Genomic DNA, 19,169 nt, shown 5'->3' on the forward strand with positions numbered 1-19,169 from the left:
GAGTCCTGAAGCTTGAACCCTAGTCGATCAAACAAATTGACTCCCATCAGACTCTTTCCTTCTGCGACGTAGAATGTGAAGCTATCGAGCTTAACTCCTTTGTAGCAGACAGGAACGGTCACTAGCCCTCTCGTGGGTATGGTTGAACCATCATAAGCGTGAAGAGTGTCCCTCGGTGAAGTAAGTGGGTAATCCGAAAAGTACCTTTTGTAGAGGTCGACGCTCAAAATTGAAACCTTCGCCCCCACATCTATGAGGAGCCAGACCGAGGTCCCAGCGATCTCGACTTTGCAGTCTTTGAAAGTCCCTGTTGACCGAACATCCTGGTCAGCCCTGTCCTTTATATACATCGTGTCCACCCGGAGATTCATCGTCTACTTGGCGGACCGATGACGCCTTCTCCTTTGATGACCGGCATACTTTCTCGAAATGATTTAATTTTGAGCACGCGTTGCATCGCTTACCGTACGCTGGACATTCCCCGGGAGCGTGTTTCCGGTCACAATTCAGACACTGCCTGTTTGAGCGACCGTGTTTTGATTGCCTCTGAATGCCCTGCACAGGTGCTGTGTTCATCTGATGGGGTGCAGGATTAAATGCTCCCTCGGAGCCTGCCATCTGCTGTTGTTTGAGCACCTCGGCGTTATGCATGGCACTTTCGATTTGCACAGCTCCTGGAGTTTCCAAGAATGGAGATGGGGCAGCAAGGGTTAAACCAGCCATCCTTGTCGCCAGATGTTGTGTTTGAGGGCTAAATAATTCACAATCTACACTTGGTGTACAGAACCCGAGCATGAAGGAGAGTTACAAAGACCTCCTAGGATCTCGTGTCGACCATGCTGCAAGTATGAGGCGAGGGCAAACTCTTCTAAACTCGCGAATTAGGTTACTGCATGGTCTGTCCTACTGCGGCTATCTAATTGCCAAGTTTAGAAGAGTTTCGGAGAGTTAGAAAAAATGTCAAGTTGAAGACCTTCTTCGATTATGTAGAAGACCTCTTTCGACTACGTAGAAGACCTCCTTCGACTATGTTAGCATTTTGTGTCTACCTTCGATTTAAACCAGCATCTGCAGTTCTTTCCTACACAAGAGTTTTAGTTTTTGAATGCCAGGAACTGAAATACATTCATAAACCGAGAGTTTGATAGCTGGCTAAGCCAAGAGCAATATTTAGTAATCTGTCAACTTTATTTTTGGCTGCTGATCCTGCATTGCTTCAACCATATGATAGATTTATTATAGCGTCATTATTTAGGCATGCATGGCATTTGTCACTAAACTGATTTGCTAAAGTTAAATTCATGCTTCCTGCATAGGTCAGCAGCAAAAGTGGGTAGTCAGTAGTTCTGGGCTATTAATTTTGCACTTTTTTTTGCACAGAGGATTCTGTTTTATTTTACAGGAAGCATGGTGGGCTGATCAGTACTCAGCAGGAGTACTTCGTGCCATCTCTCACACTCTAGCCAATAGCTATGGGCCAGGAGGTTTACCCACAGGTAACAAAATTGTTAAACTATTAGGTCTAAATTTAAACAAGCTCTAGCATACTGATGGAGAATATTTGTCATTTTAGTACTGTGAGGGAAATTAATGTTTTATTTCTGAGTAATAGCATGAAGCATACAAGCAGCCAGCTTTGTATCTACTTTCCTGTAATAAATCTATATTTATTGTGATATCCTGTCTGACTTCAAGGAACAACCATAACATCTAAGCTTACATATTCATGGATATACGTATACCAAAGGCATGCAGCACTATCTTTGCGGAGTACTGTCTATTTGATAAGATATTAAACTGAGGCATAGTGTGAATATCAGTCGGACATAAAGATCACATTGCAACCTTGGAAAAGAACATGGGAAAGTCTCCCAATGGCCTGGCCAAATTTGATTCCAAACCCGTATTACTAAAACTGATAATTGGGTTGTTACCAAACTACTTGTACAAACCTGATGTGCACAAATTGGTGACCGTGCCACTATCCAATATCCCAACAGTGACTGTAGCTCAAAAGTATATCATTGGCCGTAAAACATTTTGGAACCCCTGAGGTTGTGAAATAAATGGAAGGTTACTCTTCATTGTATGGCCACAAAATAGTTGGCACAATGTATTTCCCTACATTATGGTTCACACAGAGAGGAATATGATATCCCACATTAACATTGTATTTCATCCTTCTTTTCACTTTACATTCTGTAATTTCCATTAAAATAACTGTTTCAAATTTATTTAGCCTTAATTTGTCCTTCAAATTAGCTTTCCTAAATCAGCATGTTAAAATGACTGGAACATTTGGTATGTTACAAATGTTAGAAACAGAAAGTTACAACTACATCAGTTTATGAATTGGAGCAAATAAAAGAGGGTCTCAGAATAGCCTTGAGAACCCCAAAAACATGTCAGAGCTTTTCATAGTTTTTGTCAAGGCCAAAGAGTTGGTGCTGTAAAATTCCCATACTCAGCAGTTAGATAGGTTAGGTTAGATAGACACAAAATGTTGGAGTAACTTAGAGGGACAGGTAGCATCCCTGGAGGGAAGGAATGACTGATGTTACTGGTCGAGACTATTCTTCAGACTGGGAGTCAGGGGAGAGGGAGTCTAGAGATATGGAAGGGTAAGGTGTGAAAATGACTGATCATAGGAGACTTTTACACTGATAATAGGCACAAAATGCTGGTCATTCAGAGGGACAGGCAGCATCTCTGGATAGAAGGAATGGGTGATGTTTTGGATCGAGACCCTTCTTCAGACAGAGTCAGGGGTAAGGAGGGACACAGAGATAAGGAGTGTAAGGTGTGAAAACGAGACATCAATGGGGATGAATTTCAAGGAAAATGTAGAATAGATTATTGTTAGCTAGGAGAAGGTAACAACGAAGCATACAAAGATAAAATGTAATCAGGGAGGACTGTCAGACTGTTTGGAGAACTAGGAAGGGAGTGGGATGGAGAGAGAGGGAAAGCTAGGGTTATTTTAAGTTGGAGAAATCAATATGCTTTCTGCTGGGTTGCAGGTTGCCCAAGTGAAATGAGCTGCTGTTTCTCCAATTTGCATTGGGTCTCACTCTGACAATGGGGGAGGCCCAGGACAGAAAGGTCAGTGTGGAAATGGGAGGGGAAGTTAAAATGTTTAACAACTTGGAGATTGTGTAAGCCTAGGCAGAATGAGTGAAGGTGTTCAGTGAAACGATCGCTAAGCCTGCACTTGGTCTTGCCGATATAGTCCACACCAGGAGCAGCAGATACAGTAGATGGTGTTGGAGGAGGTGCAAGTGAACCTCTGCCTCGCCTAAAAGGACTGTCAGGGTCATTGGATGGAATTGAGGGAGGAGGAGGTCTAGGGGACAGGAGGCATAGCTACAGTCCTTTCAGGTGAGGCAGAGGTTCACTTGCACCTGTCCCTATACCTCCTCCCTCAACTCTGTCCAAATACCCCGACAATCTTTCAGGTGAGGCAGAGGTTCACTTGCATCTCAAACTTATCTGCTGTATTCGCTGTTCCAGGTGTTAATTCCTGTATATCGACGAGACCAACCCTTGCTTTCCCTCTTTCTCTGTCCGTCCCCAACCCTAGTTCCCTGATTAATTTCAGTCCTTCTGATTAATTTTACTGATTGTATGCCTCGTTGTCACCTTCCCCTCATCTAACAATGAACCATTCTACATTTCCTTATCAACATCTGCGTTGATATGTCCTTTTCACATCTTACCCTTCCATATCTCTAGACTTCCTCTCGCCTGACTCTGAGTCTGAAGAAGGGTCTTGACCCGAAACATCTCCCATTCCTTCTCTCCACAGTTGCGGCTGGTCCTAGAATCACATGTTGGAATGTGTTGCCTCCCTTTCCTTCTGATAACTGATCAAACTTTTATTAATTGAAGTCAATACAATAATTAATGGACCAAAACAAAATTTCCTGTTATTTAAAATATTTTACTTTAAAGACTTTCCAGGATTGGGAATATTTTAAGTGTCTGGTTGATTTTCATTAATATTTTAATAATGTGCATGAATGTACAATAGAGGAGACAATGAGCAGTTACAGTTTTCCGAAAGGTGACATTTCTTTAGTTCAATTAAGGATAAACCTATCCCCCTCTCAAAAATTAAGGAGACTGATTTCAAATCTATTTTTGATAACGTCAGAACCTTAGAGATAGTATTTATGTTATTTACGCAATATATTAGTTGCAGACATTACAGTATGTGCAACTGAGATAGTTATTTTCAACAATTATTATTCACGCAATAAGATATTTTTCATTGAATTATTTTGCAGAGTTATCAGAGGTTGCATATACAGTGATCAGTATGATTTCTGGAGCCCTGATGCATACATTAATAGTGGGAAATGTGGCGGCTATGGTGTTAAATGCAGACGCTCCAGGGCGCATGTACAGAGAAAAGGTTTGTAAAAATTAATATGGAGAGTTTTTGTCGATCTGGATATAGATATAACCACGACTGAGATCTCAATGCCTCACCTGAACTTTCTAGTTATTGAGGTACTGCCATGTTGGCATGAATCCTCTTACAGCCTGATGAGGTGATGAGGCACCCAAAACCTCCCTGAAAGCCTTTTACAATGGACTTTACAAAGTTCCAACCCTAGCTTTGAGCATTCAGAGGTTTGAAATGTTCTTGAATATCTGTTCTCTTTCTTCTTCTTCTTGCGTATGGCGTGCACAGCCGAAAGTTGTCGGACAACTTGTTCTATTTGTTCTTATTTGATTGTGCATGCTGGGTTGATTGCATTTGTCGAAACAGGGCAGACCACGTGAAGGTTGCAATCTCCCACCCCGAATATCTGTTTAGAAACACATAGAGTATTACAAATAAAATAAAGAATTTAAAATGGTAAAAATAAGTATTAATAACAAAGAAAAAAATCTCTGTAGTACTTAAAACACTTTTCAGTAATTAAAATGATTAAATCAACCCAGTTTTTTAAGAATAGATTTCTTTGTTTCTCTTAGCCTTATAATAACCGTAACCTGGCACCGGATCAGAGTTAAATACCCAGCTGGGAAATCTTGGCAAGATGGAGCTCTGCCATTGGACAACATGGGAATTTCAGTGGCAGATATATTAAAACATATAGGCCCCAAATAATAAATACGCTTAAGACTTCTGTGCTTGAGGACGCATCCATAGAAAACCCAGGTTTGCCGGAGTAGAAATAGAGGAAGAAGAGGACAGAGCATTATTGCTTCAATTCCACAAAGTACATGCTTATATAATGGCACACAAGGGCACCACATGCCAAGCAGCTAAACACTTGGCTCTAGCACGCTGCAGTCAGGCAGGAAGAAAAGAAGATCTACTGCCCCTGGCCATTGAAAGATGGTGTAAATTTATAATTTGGAGTTCTCAGCTGTCTATGCAGTTACAGTCTGAAGAACGGTCTTGACCCGAAACGTCATTCCTTCTCTCCAGCATTTTCTGTCTATCTTCAGTGTAAACCGGCATTTGTAGTTCCTTCCTATGCAGTTAGATATGCCTCTTTTGTTAATGTAAAGTAAAATTCATTCAATACATTGTTCATATTTATGTTGCATTTTATTTTCAGTATGATTTTGCACAAAACATTATTTGCAGAAATTATTACACCTTAAGGAAGTGGAAGAATTTTATTAGTCACTTACAGTATGTGAAGAGCTGGCTCAGTTTATTACAAAAGGCTATCATTTAAATCTAAACTATTCAAAGAATTCATGTATTTAACTAAGGGATTAAAGTTTAAACAACATTTTATGTTTTTCAATGTAGTTATGTCAAGTAGAAGAGTACATGGAAAATAGGAGACTCCCTCGGAAGTTAAGGCTGAAGGTTGCAAACTATTACAAAGAACGCTATCATGGCAAATGGTTTAATCAAGAAGAAATTATTGCTGAATTGTCAGAGTTCTTGAAAGAGGTAATGAACAGTGATTAAGATGCATGTAGTTTGAAATCAAGGAAATTGTAGGATTTAAAGAAACTTACAAAAGTTATAATATTTAAAAAGCAGACAAAAAATGCTGGGGAAACTCAGCGGGTGAGGCAGCATCTATGGAAAAAAGCAGGCGACGTTTCGGGTCGAGACCCTTCTTCAGACTGAAAAAGAAAGGAAGAGGTGGAGACAGTAGGCTATGTGGGAGAGCTGGGAAGAGAGGGTGGAGGGAGAAAGCAAGGGCTACCTGAAATTCGAGAAGTCAATGTTCAAAACTACGCAAGCAAAATATGAGGTGTTGTTCCTCCAATTTATGCTGGGCCTCACTCTGGCAATGGAGGAGGCCCAGGACAGAAAGGTCAAACTGGGAGGGGGAGTTGAAGTGCTGGGCAACTGGGAGATCAAGTTGGTTAGTATGGACTGAGCGGAATTCAATATCATTAATGTAATTAATTAGTTTTAGTGAGACTTAAATATTTTGCCTTATAGTTTCCACAAAATTTGATGTGCTTTGGAAAATGTAACAAAGATAACCCTAAGATATTAAGCATCCCTCTCGGTCCACCTCCTCCCCGGGCACTTTCCCTTGCGGCCGCAGCAGATGCAAAGATAACCCCAGGGACCCAAGCATCGTTCCAGGCATTCAATCAAATCTATTGCGTCCGCTGCTCTGCACAAAACCAAGCGGATTGTGTCCCTGGCTTCAACTGACCTCTCTGTCTGGAGGAGCAGCTCCCCTTCCTGAGTGAGATCACCGGAAATTGGAGGAACAGCACCTCATATTCCCTTTGCTGCACCCCGGGGGCACATTTCGTCTACTATTTTAAATAATTGACCTTGAAAAATTGGTATCTTTCACCGTGTCGGCAGCACTAATTTCACTGAATGTGATTAGTCCATTGAGTCATGTTCTACCATTCAATAAAATCACAGCTCATTGTGCCTTGACTTCCCCACTCTTTCCTGTCAGTCTTAGCACAAAATTCACAAAATTGCACCGTGTCAGCTCAGGCAAGTTCAAATATCGGGCAGCACTTAATTGCATATGGAAAAGCATGTCTGTGTCAATTTAGTAATCACAAATTATTTGAGCATGCCCTCTCCAAAATCAGTAGTTGTAATACATTGTTTATTTTATTACAGGATGTTTTGTCTTTTCTATGCAGAAATCTGGTCAATAATGTACCACTGTTCCAAAATGCAGATCCGAATTTTTTAAAAGCAGTAATCACAAATTTGCAATACGAAGTCTTTCAGAAAAATGACATGATAATAAGAGAAGGTGCTACAGCGGAAAGGATGTTCTTCATTGAATCTGGTATTGTTTCAGTGGAGACAGCATTTTATCAAAAGCTGCTTTCTGATGGTGCTTATTTTGGAGGTTTGTAACATAGATCTTCTGTAATAGAAATGCTACAGATCTGAGAGGGGCAATGCAGTGGAAAAATATTCGTGGATACCTGTGAATTTAATTGAGATTCATAATTTTTAAGATGATTATCAATTCCACTTGATCAACTTCAAATGCCGTTCCTCCTAGCATTCCAAATCTTCTATATAATTAAAAGTCTAAACTTGACCACTTCCTGTTTGCACTGTATATTGATTTTAGAAAAAACGTGACCACTTACGGCTGTGATTTTTGGCAACCTTACTCAGAGTCCCCTCCAGCTGTCGGAGTCAGGATTTTTCCCAACGATGAAAAATAAAACGTCTTAATGTTTAAAAAATGTTGAGATTCTCTCTCCTGTCAATCACGCCATGAAGGCCACGCCCCTTCCGGTGGGAGGGGGAGGAGCTATAACACGCTGAAGTGTGGGCATGGCTCAGTCTCTGCAAGATAGGGGAGGGAGAGGGTCACGACTCCTAGTCTGAGCTGGAAATCTACAAAACATCGAGAATACTGACCTGTGTGTGCCCTTTATGTGTTTTTAAACTGTGCCTTTTGCAACGGTGTGCCTTTTGCAACTGTAAAAAAAGATGTAAAATGTCTAAAATTGATTGTCCACCGTCTCCCCTTCTCTCTCACAGTTTCTCACCTGTTTTCGGCCGAATTTCTTGAAGATTCTGAGCTGTCAACCTGCCAGGCTTGAGTTACTGAGCTGCCAGGCCTGAGTGACTGAGCTGCCAGCCCAATAATCCATTCAGCCCACAATGTCTATACTATCCCTCTGGAAACCAGTCCATTCGGCCCACAACTAGCACTCCAGAAAGCCCCCCCCCCACAATCTTGGAATTGGTGGAGAGGTGGAATATTGTGTTGGGGGACCAGCCCTCCCATGTGAAGCTGGGACCCAACGGGTCCCACTTAGTCTAGTTAGAATTAAAGATCTAGAGAATAAATCAGATCCAAAGACTGTTTTTTCCTTCCTTGTACCATTCTTGTAGATGAGAAGTTTTCTTGTATTTTACATAACATATAAAATAGTACCTGGAATTTCCATTTTTGTAAAAAAGTTGAAATTATAAAAATTAATGTTAAAATAGAAAAATATGAGGATAACATTTCCTTTTAAATTAGTGGTGCCCAAGTGTTTTAACCTTAGAATTAGTCAACTTAATAGACAACTCGTGTGTAATTCACAAACTCGATACATAGCCCTTAAAATGTTTTACAATGTCTTTGTATGGTTGTATATTGAAAATATGATAATAAATATTGTAACAATCTAGGTCAAACCTCAAGATTAGTTGTCAGTACCAACCTAATTATAAGCACCCAGTTTAGGAAGAAAACACCGCTTCAATAATCTAGGGGATTGTTTTTTATAATTAGTTGAGGTTACATTCCAAGTGGATATGACATTTGAGTAGATTGGTTTCTGGGACCATTGACAAGGTGTTTTTGTAAAATCCATAAACAATAGTCAATGAATAGTGCATTATTTGTCACAAATGCAACTGCATAGTAAGATTCATTTTGCATATATTACACCTGTGGGCACCAGCATTATTGGCGCCGTTATTCAAAGTCCGGTCGTCCCACGTGCTCGATGTACTGGAACAGTTTCCGCAAACTGATGTCCTTCTCCTCTCCTCACTGACCACCTGTATCCTGGAGCGACTCCTGCAGACTACGTGAAGGTGCTGCAGGCATTACCCCAGTTCACCCTCCTATATCCTTGTTCCTCATGTCCAACTTGTCCAGCTCCGGTTATGCCGTCTGCTGAGCCTTTGGGCGAGTTAATGGTCCCGCCATTTGACGAACCTTTGGGCGGGCTCCCGGTTCTGCTGATCGATGAGCCTTTGGGCAGGTTCCTGATCCTACGAGACGAGAAGGCTGACTTTGAAGCAATGAGAATTCAAGATAATGTTGAAAACATGAAAAATGACCAATATTTAATCAGGCATGTGATACTTGTAATGAAGGGACATTCAATTTATTTCGAAAGGGAGAAGTGCTAATTGATCACTGTTAATAATTTATAACAGTGTAGCGGCACCTAGTGGTGGCCCTGGTAATACCGAACCCATGCTATTGGCTAGCGCAATTGTGTGAGCGGAGGAGCTTTTTACTGGGTTTTCTGTAAAACCATTCATTCGAGCTCCACGTGGTTGGAATAAGAATCGTTTATTTTGGCTGTCAATATCGACTTGGGTAATCACTTTATTTTTGTTAAAAAATAAAGGACTTTGTTATACCCGACTGTCTCGACTCGCCAAACTGGTGACCCCGTAAGTTTGATCGGTACTCGGACTCTCAACATGCAAGCCGCCGCCATCCCCGACATCCAGCTCCCCCAGCAAAATGCCGTGTGCTTGGAACTTCTCGTTTTCTGGGCAGAGCAGCCTCAAGTGTGGTTCGTCCACATAGAGGCCCAGTTCCACCTTCGAAATATCATTGCCGACGCCACCTGATATTTCCACGTGGTCGGGGCACTCAGCCAAGAGATGGCCACGCGGTTGCTGCCCTAACTACAAGACCCGCAGCCCATCGGCAATTACAAGGGTCTCAAGGTCCTACTGCTCCATACCTTCGGGCTCAGCCGCCAAAATCACACCGCTCGCCTGCTCCACATGGACGGCCTAGGCGATCGGAAACAGTCCGCCTTGAGGAACGAGATGCTCGCGTTGATGGACGGCCATCGACCCTGCCTGCTTTTTGAGCAGGCGTTTCGAGAGCGAATGCCCCACGACATCCGCCTGCTGCTTGCCAAGTAGGACTTCACAGACCTTATGCAGCTCGCAGAGCGGGCAGACGAATTGTGGATCAAGAAACATCAGGACGACGGGTCCATCCACTGGGTGTCCGCGCCTGTACGCCTGCAGCCCTGCAGAGATGCCTGACCCTCTGCTACCGTCGTTGCGATCGGTCTAAACAACCACCTCTCCCCCCCGCAATTTGTGGGAAACGCCTTGGCCGATCTTCAGTGGGGGCCGTCGCAATCGGTCTAAACAACCACCTCTACGTGCAAGACTTTGTTTCCTGGTCGATTCGGGCCATTGTCAGCATCCTCTTCCCGGGCACCCGTGCTGGCAAGTGAGGCCCTGTCCTGTGCTGTCAACCGTAGTATTGTCCGCACCTATAGCACGCGGACCCTATCCCTCAACTTCGACTCCCGCCTATACAACTGGACCTTTACCTTTGCGGACGTGGCCCAGCCGCTGCCGGGCGCCGACTTCCTGCGGGCTTTGTCACTCCTGGTGGAAGTACGGGGCGGGCGCCTCGTTCCACCGGCAGGCCCCACCCCCAGCGACCCGCGTAACCCCCCAGCCCGCAGCTGAACGTGGTGGCTCAGGTCGAGGGCTCGTATGTCTCCCTGATCGCGGAGTTCCCAGAGGTACTCACCCCGCGTTTCCGCGAGGCGACCCTCAAGCATGGGGTAGTACATCATATCCCCACCACGGGACCGCCATTACACACACGGGCACAGCGGCTCCCGCGAGACAAGCTGAGCATCGCCAAGGAAGAGCTCAAACTGATGGAGGACAGGGAGATCGTACGCTGCTCGGATAGCCCGTGGGCATCCCCATTACACATGGTCCCTAAAACATCTGGGGGTGGAGACCATGCGGGGATTATAGGCGCCTGAACGCCGTTACGACCGCGGACCGTTACCCTGTCCCACACATCCAGGACTTCTCAGCTAATCTGGAAGGAGCTAAATTTTTTTCGAAGGTGGACCTGGTCCATGGTTATCATCAGATCCCTGGTCACACAGAAGATGTCCCAAAGACTGCCACCATCTGCCAGTTTGGACTGTACGAGTGGCTCCGTACGCCTTTCGGGTTAAAAAGCACCATGCAGGCGTTCCAGAGACTGATGGACATGGTGGGTAGGGGATTGAACTTTGTTTTCATCTACTTAGATGACAACCTGATTGCAAGCCGCTCCCAACAGGAACACCTCACGCACCTGCGGGCGCTGTTCCAGCGGCTCTAGGTCCATGGACTTGTAGTCAATCCCGCCAAATGCCAGTTCGGTCTCTGCACTATTTCGTTCCTGGGGCACCGGTCCCCACTGCAGCAAATCTACGAGGGTCTGTTACGGGTGTTGCGCCCCAGCGTCGCGACTTTCCTGCTGGATATCGGGGCAGAGAAGAGATCGTCTCCATCGCTCGACTTAAGTCGGCCCACCTGGATGTCAACAGCCGGTGGTGGTGTCGCAGCCTCAGCGTAGGGGCCATCCGCCGGCCGGTCCATTCGCACCTGTTGTGCCTATTTCCCTCGCACCTGTTGTTTAGGTTCCTCCTGCACCATTACAGTCCCCTGGCTCTGTTCTGCCAGCCCCACCTGTATCGTCCGCCACGTCCATTGTTACCACGCGTTGCGGTCGCCGGGTCCAGCCTCCAGCTCGAACCCTCGCTGTTGGCTAGCGCGGTCACGTGAGTGGCGGAGCTTTTTCACGGGTTTTCTGTAAAACCATTCATTTGAGCTCCACGCAGGTTGGAGTGCGCATCGTTTAGTTTGGCTGTCAATATCGACTCGGGTAATCACTTTATTTTTGTTTAAAAATAAAGAACTTTGTTATACCCGACTGTATCGACTCGACAAAACAGATGCAAACCTAATGCAAAATAGTCATTTCCAATGATCAGGTTTAGTCAAAGAAGGCAGTTAGATGAAATCAATAATAATAATAGAAAATGCTGGGTAAATTCTAGAGTTAGCATTTGGGGAGGAGGATTTCCTGGAGTGTATAGGGGATGGTTTTCTAAGCCAATATGTAGAGGAACTAGCTAAAGGGCAAGGCATCCTAGATTGGGTATTGTGTAATGAGGAAGGATTAGTTAGCAATCTTGTTGTGCAAGCCTCCTGGGCAACAGTGACCATAATATGGTAGAATTCAGCGTCAAGATGGAGAGTGACACGGTTAATTAAAAGACAAGGGTGCAGAACTTAAAGAAAGGTAACCTTTGGCATGAGTTGGCTAGGAAAGACTGGGATAGGAATTAGCTAGGATAGACTGGCAAATTATACTTAAATGGTTGAGGGTGTATATGCAATGACAAAGATTTAAAGATCGCATGGATGAATTACAACAATTCTTAATCCATGTCCGGCGTAAAAATAAAACAGGGAAGGTGGCTCAACCGTGGCTAATGAGGGAAATAGGGGTATTGTTAAATCTAAGGCAGAGGCATATAAATTGGCCAGAGGAAGCAGCAAACCGGGGGACTGGGAAAATTTAGAAATGTTGAGGAGGACAAAAAGGGTTATTTAAGAGGGGTATAATAGAGTATGAAAGAAAGCTTGCGGGGAATATAAAAACTGACTGTTCTGAAAAAAGCTTCTATAGATATGTGAAGGGGAAAAGATTAGTGAAGACAAATGTAGGTCCCTTATGGGCCTGTCCCACTTAGGCAATTTTTAGGCGACTATCTTAGTCATAGCAGGTCGCTGAAAAACCGGCGACTGGACAAATGGGCCTGTCCCACTTAGGCGATTTTTTTAGGCGACTGCCAACGTATACGACAATGGAATTCACCAAAGTCAGCACCGGCGACAACCTACGTCACCTGGCGACAACCTATGACATCCCGACGACGACATACGTTAACCTGGCGACAACTTACGACAGCACCTACGTCAAGCTACGCTCATTGGCATCATTTCAAGATGTTGAAAATCCAGCAATGACCAGAAAGACGCTCTGACTCTTTGGATGACTGAGGAGGATACTCGCGACTATACAGGCGACACCCCGGCGACCACCGGCGACCATGCGGCGACAGCCTAGTCACCTGTAGTCGCCTAAAAAATCACCTAAGTCATTCCTGAGATCATTCTTGTAAACCTCCTCTGGACTCGCTCCAGAGCAACTATGTACCCTTCCTCAGTGCCCATAATTGCTCTAGTGCAAATGTGGACTGACCAAGACCTTATAGAGTCTCAGCATTACATCCCAGTTTTTGTATTCTAGCCCTCTTGAAATGAACGGCAGTATTGCATTTGCCTTCCTTACTAAAAATTCATTTCGCAAATTAACGTTTTGGGAATCCTGCACCAGCAGTCCTTTTGTGCCTCTGATTTCTGGATTCTCTCCCCATTTAGAAAACACCTTTATTCCTATCACCAAACTGCATGACCCCACTCTTTGCTACACTATATTCTGGTTTCTCTACACGACCTTCCCCTCCACCTATTTTCATATAATCTGCAAACTTGGCCACAGAACCTTCAATCCTCACATGCAAATCATTAACATATATAATATGAAAAGTAGTGGCCCCAGCACCAACCCGTGGGGAACTCCGCTAGTTACTGGCAGCCAACCAGAAAATGGCGTCTTAATTGCCACTCTTTGCCTTCCAGCCAACCTGTTATCCATGCTAGTATCTGCCCTTCGATACCATGGACTCTCATCTTCTTTAGCAGTTGCACTTGTGGCACCTTATTAAAGGCTTTCTGAAAATCTAGGTGAACAACATCCACTGACTGTCTGTCCTGAAATTGACTTCTTCAAAGAATTCCAGCAGATTTGTGAGGCCAGACCTCCCCTTCACAAAACCATACTGATTTTGGCATATTTTATCATAAACTTCTAAGTACACCATACCCTCATCCTTTATGATGAACTCTAAAATCTTACCAACCACTGAAGTCAGACTAACCGACCTGTAGTTTCCACTATTCTGCTACCTTCTTGTACAGCGGGGTAATATTGCTGATTTTCCAATCGTCTGGAACCACTCCTGACTCTAGCGATTCTTGAAATATCACTATTAATGCCTCCATTATCTCTAAAGCCACCTCCTTCAGTACCATAAGGCGCAGTCTATCCGGTCCAGGTAACTTATCCACCTTCAGCTCTTTCAGCTTCCCCATTCCTTCACTCCAGGGATGCTGCATGTCCCGTTGAGTTACTCCAGCTTTTTGTGTCTTCCTCCTCCTTAGTAAAATCCACTCCACTAACGTCCACCTTCAATTTCAGGCACGTTGCTGGTGTCTTCCACTGTGAAAACTGATGCAAAAAAGATATTTAATTCCCCTGCCATTTCTTTATTCCCCATTATCACCTCTCCTTCATCATTCTCCAGCCGTCCAACATCACTCTTGCCTCTTTCTTACTCGTTATATATCTGAAGAAACTATTGCTATCCTCTTTTATAATATTGCCTAGCTCACCTTCGTATTTCATCTTTTCTCCACGGATTGCCTTTTTTAGTTACCTTCTGTTGTTCTTCAAAAGCTTCCCAATCCCCTGGCATCCCACTAATCTTTGCAATGTTATATTCCTTCTCTTTTAGTTTTATGATATCCTTGACTTCCCTTGTCAGCCACGGTAGTCTCATTCTACCCCTAGAATTTTTATTCCTCTTTGGAATGAAAAGATCCTGTATCTTCTGAATTATTCCCAGAAATTCCTGCCATTGCTGTTCCACCGTAGTTAGGGTCCCTTTCCTGTCAACTTTGGCCAGCTCCTCCATCATGCCTCTGTAGTCCCCTTTGCTCAGCTGTGATACCGACACATCCGATTTCATCTTCTCCCTCTCAAATTGCCGGTTAAATCTTATCATAATGCAGTTGCCGCCTTATCAAAGGCGTTGGGGTCCAGTACCAACCTGATATTCCCAGTCTACCTGCATATTAAAATCTTCCTTGACCACCATCTTCCATTGCCTTTCTTACATGCCGATTATATCTCCTGCTGTAACTTGTACCCTATATCCTGGTTATTCTAAATAACACCCATTAGAGTGTTTTTACCCTTGCAAATTCTCAGCTCTGCTCACAATAACTCTACATCTACTAATCCTCAGTCACCCCTTGCTATGGACCAAATTTCATTCCTCACCAGCAGAGCTACCCGACCTCCTCTGCCCACTTGGCTGTCTTTCCGATAGTTTGTAGATTCTCCCCATGTGTCAGTCTGCCCTCTCCTCATTCTCATCCACTTCACCTCCCAGTACTTTTCCACCGGTCCCTCCTTCTCCTCACTTGCCTGCCACTTCCCTCTCATCAACCTAACTCTCCTCACCTGTTGCACTCAGTTGCCTCTGATCACCTGTTAACCCGGTATATAGACTCTCCTCACTGTTCACACAGTGCCAGATTGTTCTCAGCATTCATGCAAGACTCTCCAGCGATTTCCCGACTGCCTACACGGATTTGAACTTGCCTGCCCCCTGAGCATTCCATCATGTCGTCTTCCCGGATAGCACCTCAGCCTTCTGTCCACGACCTCTTGGTTTCTGTCTGCCTCTCTCCTGGGCTGTTTGATGTATCCCTGCAACGGCTCCTCGACTACCTGCCTGGCTTCGACTCTCCTTTCGTCTGTCCCTCGCTGGTTTGTTTGCATCGTGTGTTGGATCTCCTGGTTACCGGACCTTCCGCTACCCCGACAACGTCTCCTGCCTGCCCCTCTTCGGCACCCTCGCTCAATCCTGAGCCTCTGTGTGAGTACGGTGTACCCATTCCTGTGTTACTACTCTGTGTTACAGTATCGTAATAAGGTTCATTACCAATTATACCTGCCTGATTCTGTGCTACTATTGGGTCCAAGCTATACCCGTTACAGTACAATCTGGCCAACAATGGACTCAGCGCACACAACGTCTCCGTCAAACCGCTTCGAGAGGATTGAGCACACGCTCCTGCAGCACGAAGCTATGCTCACTGCCTCCAACTCCAAGGTTCGACAGGTTGTGTCAAGCCATGAGCAGGCATTGGTTGCACTAGCTACCCAGGTCCAACAGCTGACGACCACCCTCGCCCAGGCTACACCCCAGGCTTCGCCTCCGGCTCCGACAGCACCAGCTCCCGATCCACCAGGACCATCACCTGAGCCTCGGGTGGGAACCCCGGAGCGCTACGCTGGAGACCCGGAGAGCTGCAACCCATTCATCACGAACTGTTCCATTCTCTTCGCCCTACAGCCCTACACCTTCGCCCAGGAAGCGGCGAGAGTGGCGTTTACCATTAATCACCTGACTGGCAGAGCTCGCCTGTGGGGAACGGCTGAATGGGAGCAACGCACGCCGGCTTGCTCCTCTTTCCAGGCCTTCGCCGCGGAGCTTCGCAAGGTGTTCGGTGTTTTTTATGGGTCCGGACGCTGCGGGAGGTCTGCTGGGGTTGAGCCAGGGGAACCTGAGCGTCGCTGACTTCGCCATCAACTTTCGCACCAGGGCCCGTCAGAGTGATTGGAACGCCCCGGCCCAGTGTGACGCTTTCTTGCTGGGCTTGAATGACGATATCAAGGACGAGTTGGTGTCCCACGACCTTCCTTCTTCTCTGGATGGGATTATCGAGCTAACGACCCATCTGGACCGACGCATCCTGGCGAGACGTCGGGAGAGGCGACAGGGACAGGCGGTCCGCCAGCTATCCACCCAAGCTCGTTTTCCTCCGGAGACTGGACTACCCTCGTCGGGGCAACCGTCGAGGCAACCCGAACCCATGCAGTTGGGCTGCACCAGTCTCACCCCCGAGGAACGGGAACGTCAGCGTAGGGGGAACCTCTGTCTCTACTGTGGCCTGTCGGATCATTACATCTCCAAGTGTCCCGTAAAGGGGCCAGACTCGCCAGTAGCGGAGGAATTACTGGTGAGTTGAACCTGAACTTTCCTCTGCCCGACGCCCTCTTTGTCATGCCCGTCCGCTGTTGTCTGATGGTTCTCACACCCTCACCACCTTCATAGACTCGGGTTGTGACATTAATCTTATGGACATGGAACTAGCCCGTCAGCTAGGCATCAGTTGTGTTCCCCCTGCCTAAACCTGTTCCCGCCAACGCCCTCGACGGCCATCTCCTGGGGACTGTTTCTCACCAGACAGTCCCAGTGCGCATGCTCCAGTCTGGTAATCACCATGAGACCATCCAGTTCCACATCCTGCAGTCTCCCCGTCTTCCCCTCATCCTGGGTTACCCCTGGCTTTGGCGACACAACCCCAACATCGACTGGAGGACGGGGGTCATCTTGGGTTGGAGCCCTTCCTGCCACCAAGTGTGCCTGAAGCAAGCCTCCGCTCCTCAACCGGCCACCTGCTCCAGTACTGCTCCAGATCTGACGGGGGTCCCAGCCGAGTACCATGACTTTGGGGAGGTTTTTAGCAAGTCTAGGGCCACCTCCCTTCCTCCTCATCGGCCCTATTACTGCGCCATAGACCTCCTGTCTGGTTCCGCACCTCCTAGGGGTCGCCTTTATTCCCTGTCCGCCCCTGAGAGAGGCGCCATGGAGAAATACACAAGCGATTCCTTGGCTGCTGGTCTCATCCGTCCCTCCTCGTCTCCTGCTGGGGCTGGGTTCTTCTTCGTGGAGAAGAAGGACAAATCTCTGCGTCCCTGCATAGATTACCGGGGGCTCAACAGCATCACGGTGAAGAATCGCTACACTCTCCCACTCATCTTCTCTGCTTTCGAGCTCCTGGAGGGGGCCACCATCTTTTCAAAGTTGGATCTACGCAACGCCTACCACTTGGTCCGCATCAAAGAGGGAGATGAGTGGAAGACCGCCTTCAACACTCCCACGGGACATTACGAATACCTGGTGATGCCCTTTGGCCTCACCAACGCCCCGGCCGTCTTCCAGGCTTTGGTCAATGACGTTTTCAGGGACATGTTGAACAAGTACGTGTTCGTCTATATTGATGACATCCTCATCTTTTCACGGACCAAGGAGGAACACGTACACCACGTCCAGGCAGTTCTACATCAGCTCCTGGAGAACTCGCTCTTCGTTAAAGCTGAGAAGTGCGAGTTTCACTCCCCGTCAGTCTCCTTCCTAGGATACATCGTTGGCCAAGGGAACATCAAGATGGACCCCGCCAAGGTCTCTGCTGTCACCACCTGGCCTGTTCCTGACTCCCGCAAGCAGCTCCAAAGGTTCCAGGGGTTCGCCAATTTTTACCGACGGTTCATCCGTGGCTACAGTACTGTGGCCACACTCCTCACGGCACTCACCTCCTCCAAGGTTCCGTTCCGGTGGTCTGCAGCGGCCAACGAAGCTTTTCAGACACTCAAGACACGGTTTACATCGGCCCCCATCCTCCAAGTTCCGGACTCAGAGAGACAGTTCGTGGTAGAGGTGGACGCCTCCGACGTGGGGGTGGGAGCGGGAGCTGTTCTGTCCCAGCGGGCTGCCGGGGACCAGAAGCTCCATCCATGCGCCTTCTTCTCCTGATGCCTGACCCCTGCTGAGAGGAATTATGACATTGGCAACCGAGAACTGTTGGCGGTGAAGTTGGCGTTGGAGGAATGGCGCACTGGTTGGAGGGAACCGAGCAGCCTTTCTTGGTATGGACTGACCACAAGAACCTTGAATACCTCCAGTCAGCCAAGAGCCTTGGAGAACCAGAGACCCAGCGCATGCCCTCCTGATCGCCTGTTTGTGGTTTCTGCCCTGCGGTCCGACGTCCTTCAGTGGGCCCACAGCTCTCGACTCACCTGTCATCCCGGCATTCAGCGGACCAAGGAGATGGTGCTACGGAGGTTCTGGTGGGCATCGCTGGAGGAGGACACTCGGGAGTTTGTCAATGCCTGTCCCGTTTGCAACCAGCACAAGGTCTCACACCAAGCTCCTGCGGGTCATCTGCTTCCACTGCCTGTACCCCATCGACCATGGTCCCACATCTCCCTGGACTTCGTTACCGGCCTACCCCCATCCAGTGGTCACACCACCATCCTGACCATGGTCGATAGATTTAGCAAGATGGCTCACTTCGTGCCCCTGCCCAAGCTTCCGTCAGCCAAGGAAACTGCCGAGCTCATATTACTCCACGTCTTCAGGCTCCATGGTCTCCCCGTCGATGTGGTCTCCGACCGGGGACCCCAGTTTGCCTCTGTGTTCTG

The 19,169-nt window shown here is 46.6% G+C and overlaps 1 protein-coding gene across 2 annotated transcripts in view; it reads left to right on the plus strand.

The window, feature by feature from the left end:
- Window positions 1-19,169, plus strand: part of LOC129702542 (potassium/sodium hyperpolarization-activated cyclic nucleotide-gated channel 1-like) — a 79,846-nt gene that overhangs the window by 51,709 nt on the left and 8,968 nt on the right. Inside the window, exons 6-9 of one of the 2 annotated variants that reach the window (XM_055644293.1) lie at window positions 1,403-1,496; window positions 4,287-4,414; window positions 5,777-5,923; window positions 7,082-7,319. In XM_055644293.1, the coding sequence (XP_055500268.1) occupies window positions 1,403-1,496; window positions 4,287-4,414; window positions 5,777-5,923; window positions 7,082-7,319 (607 nt within the window). The remainder of the gene's footprint in view (window positions 1-1,402; window positions 1,497-4,286; window positions 4,415-5,776; window positions 5,924-7,081; window positions 7,320-19,169) is intronic. The other variant, XM_055644294.1, reaches the window with a different exon arrangement.

This window comes from Leucoraja erinacea, chromosome 13, assembly GCF_028641065.1.
Source record: "Leucoraja erinacea ecotype New England chromosome 13, Leri_hhj_1, whole genome shotgun sequence".
NCBI classification, from domain to species: domain Eukaryota; kingdom Metazoa; phylum Chordata; class Chondrichthyes; order Rajiformes; family Rajidae; genus Leucoraja; species Leucoraja erinaceus.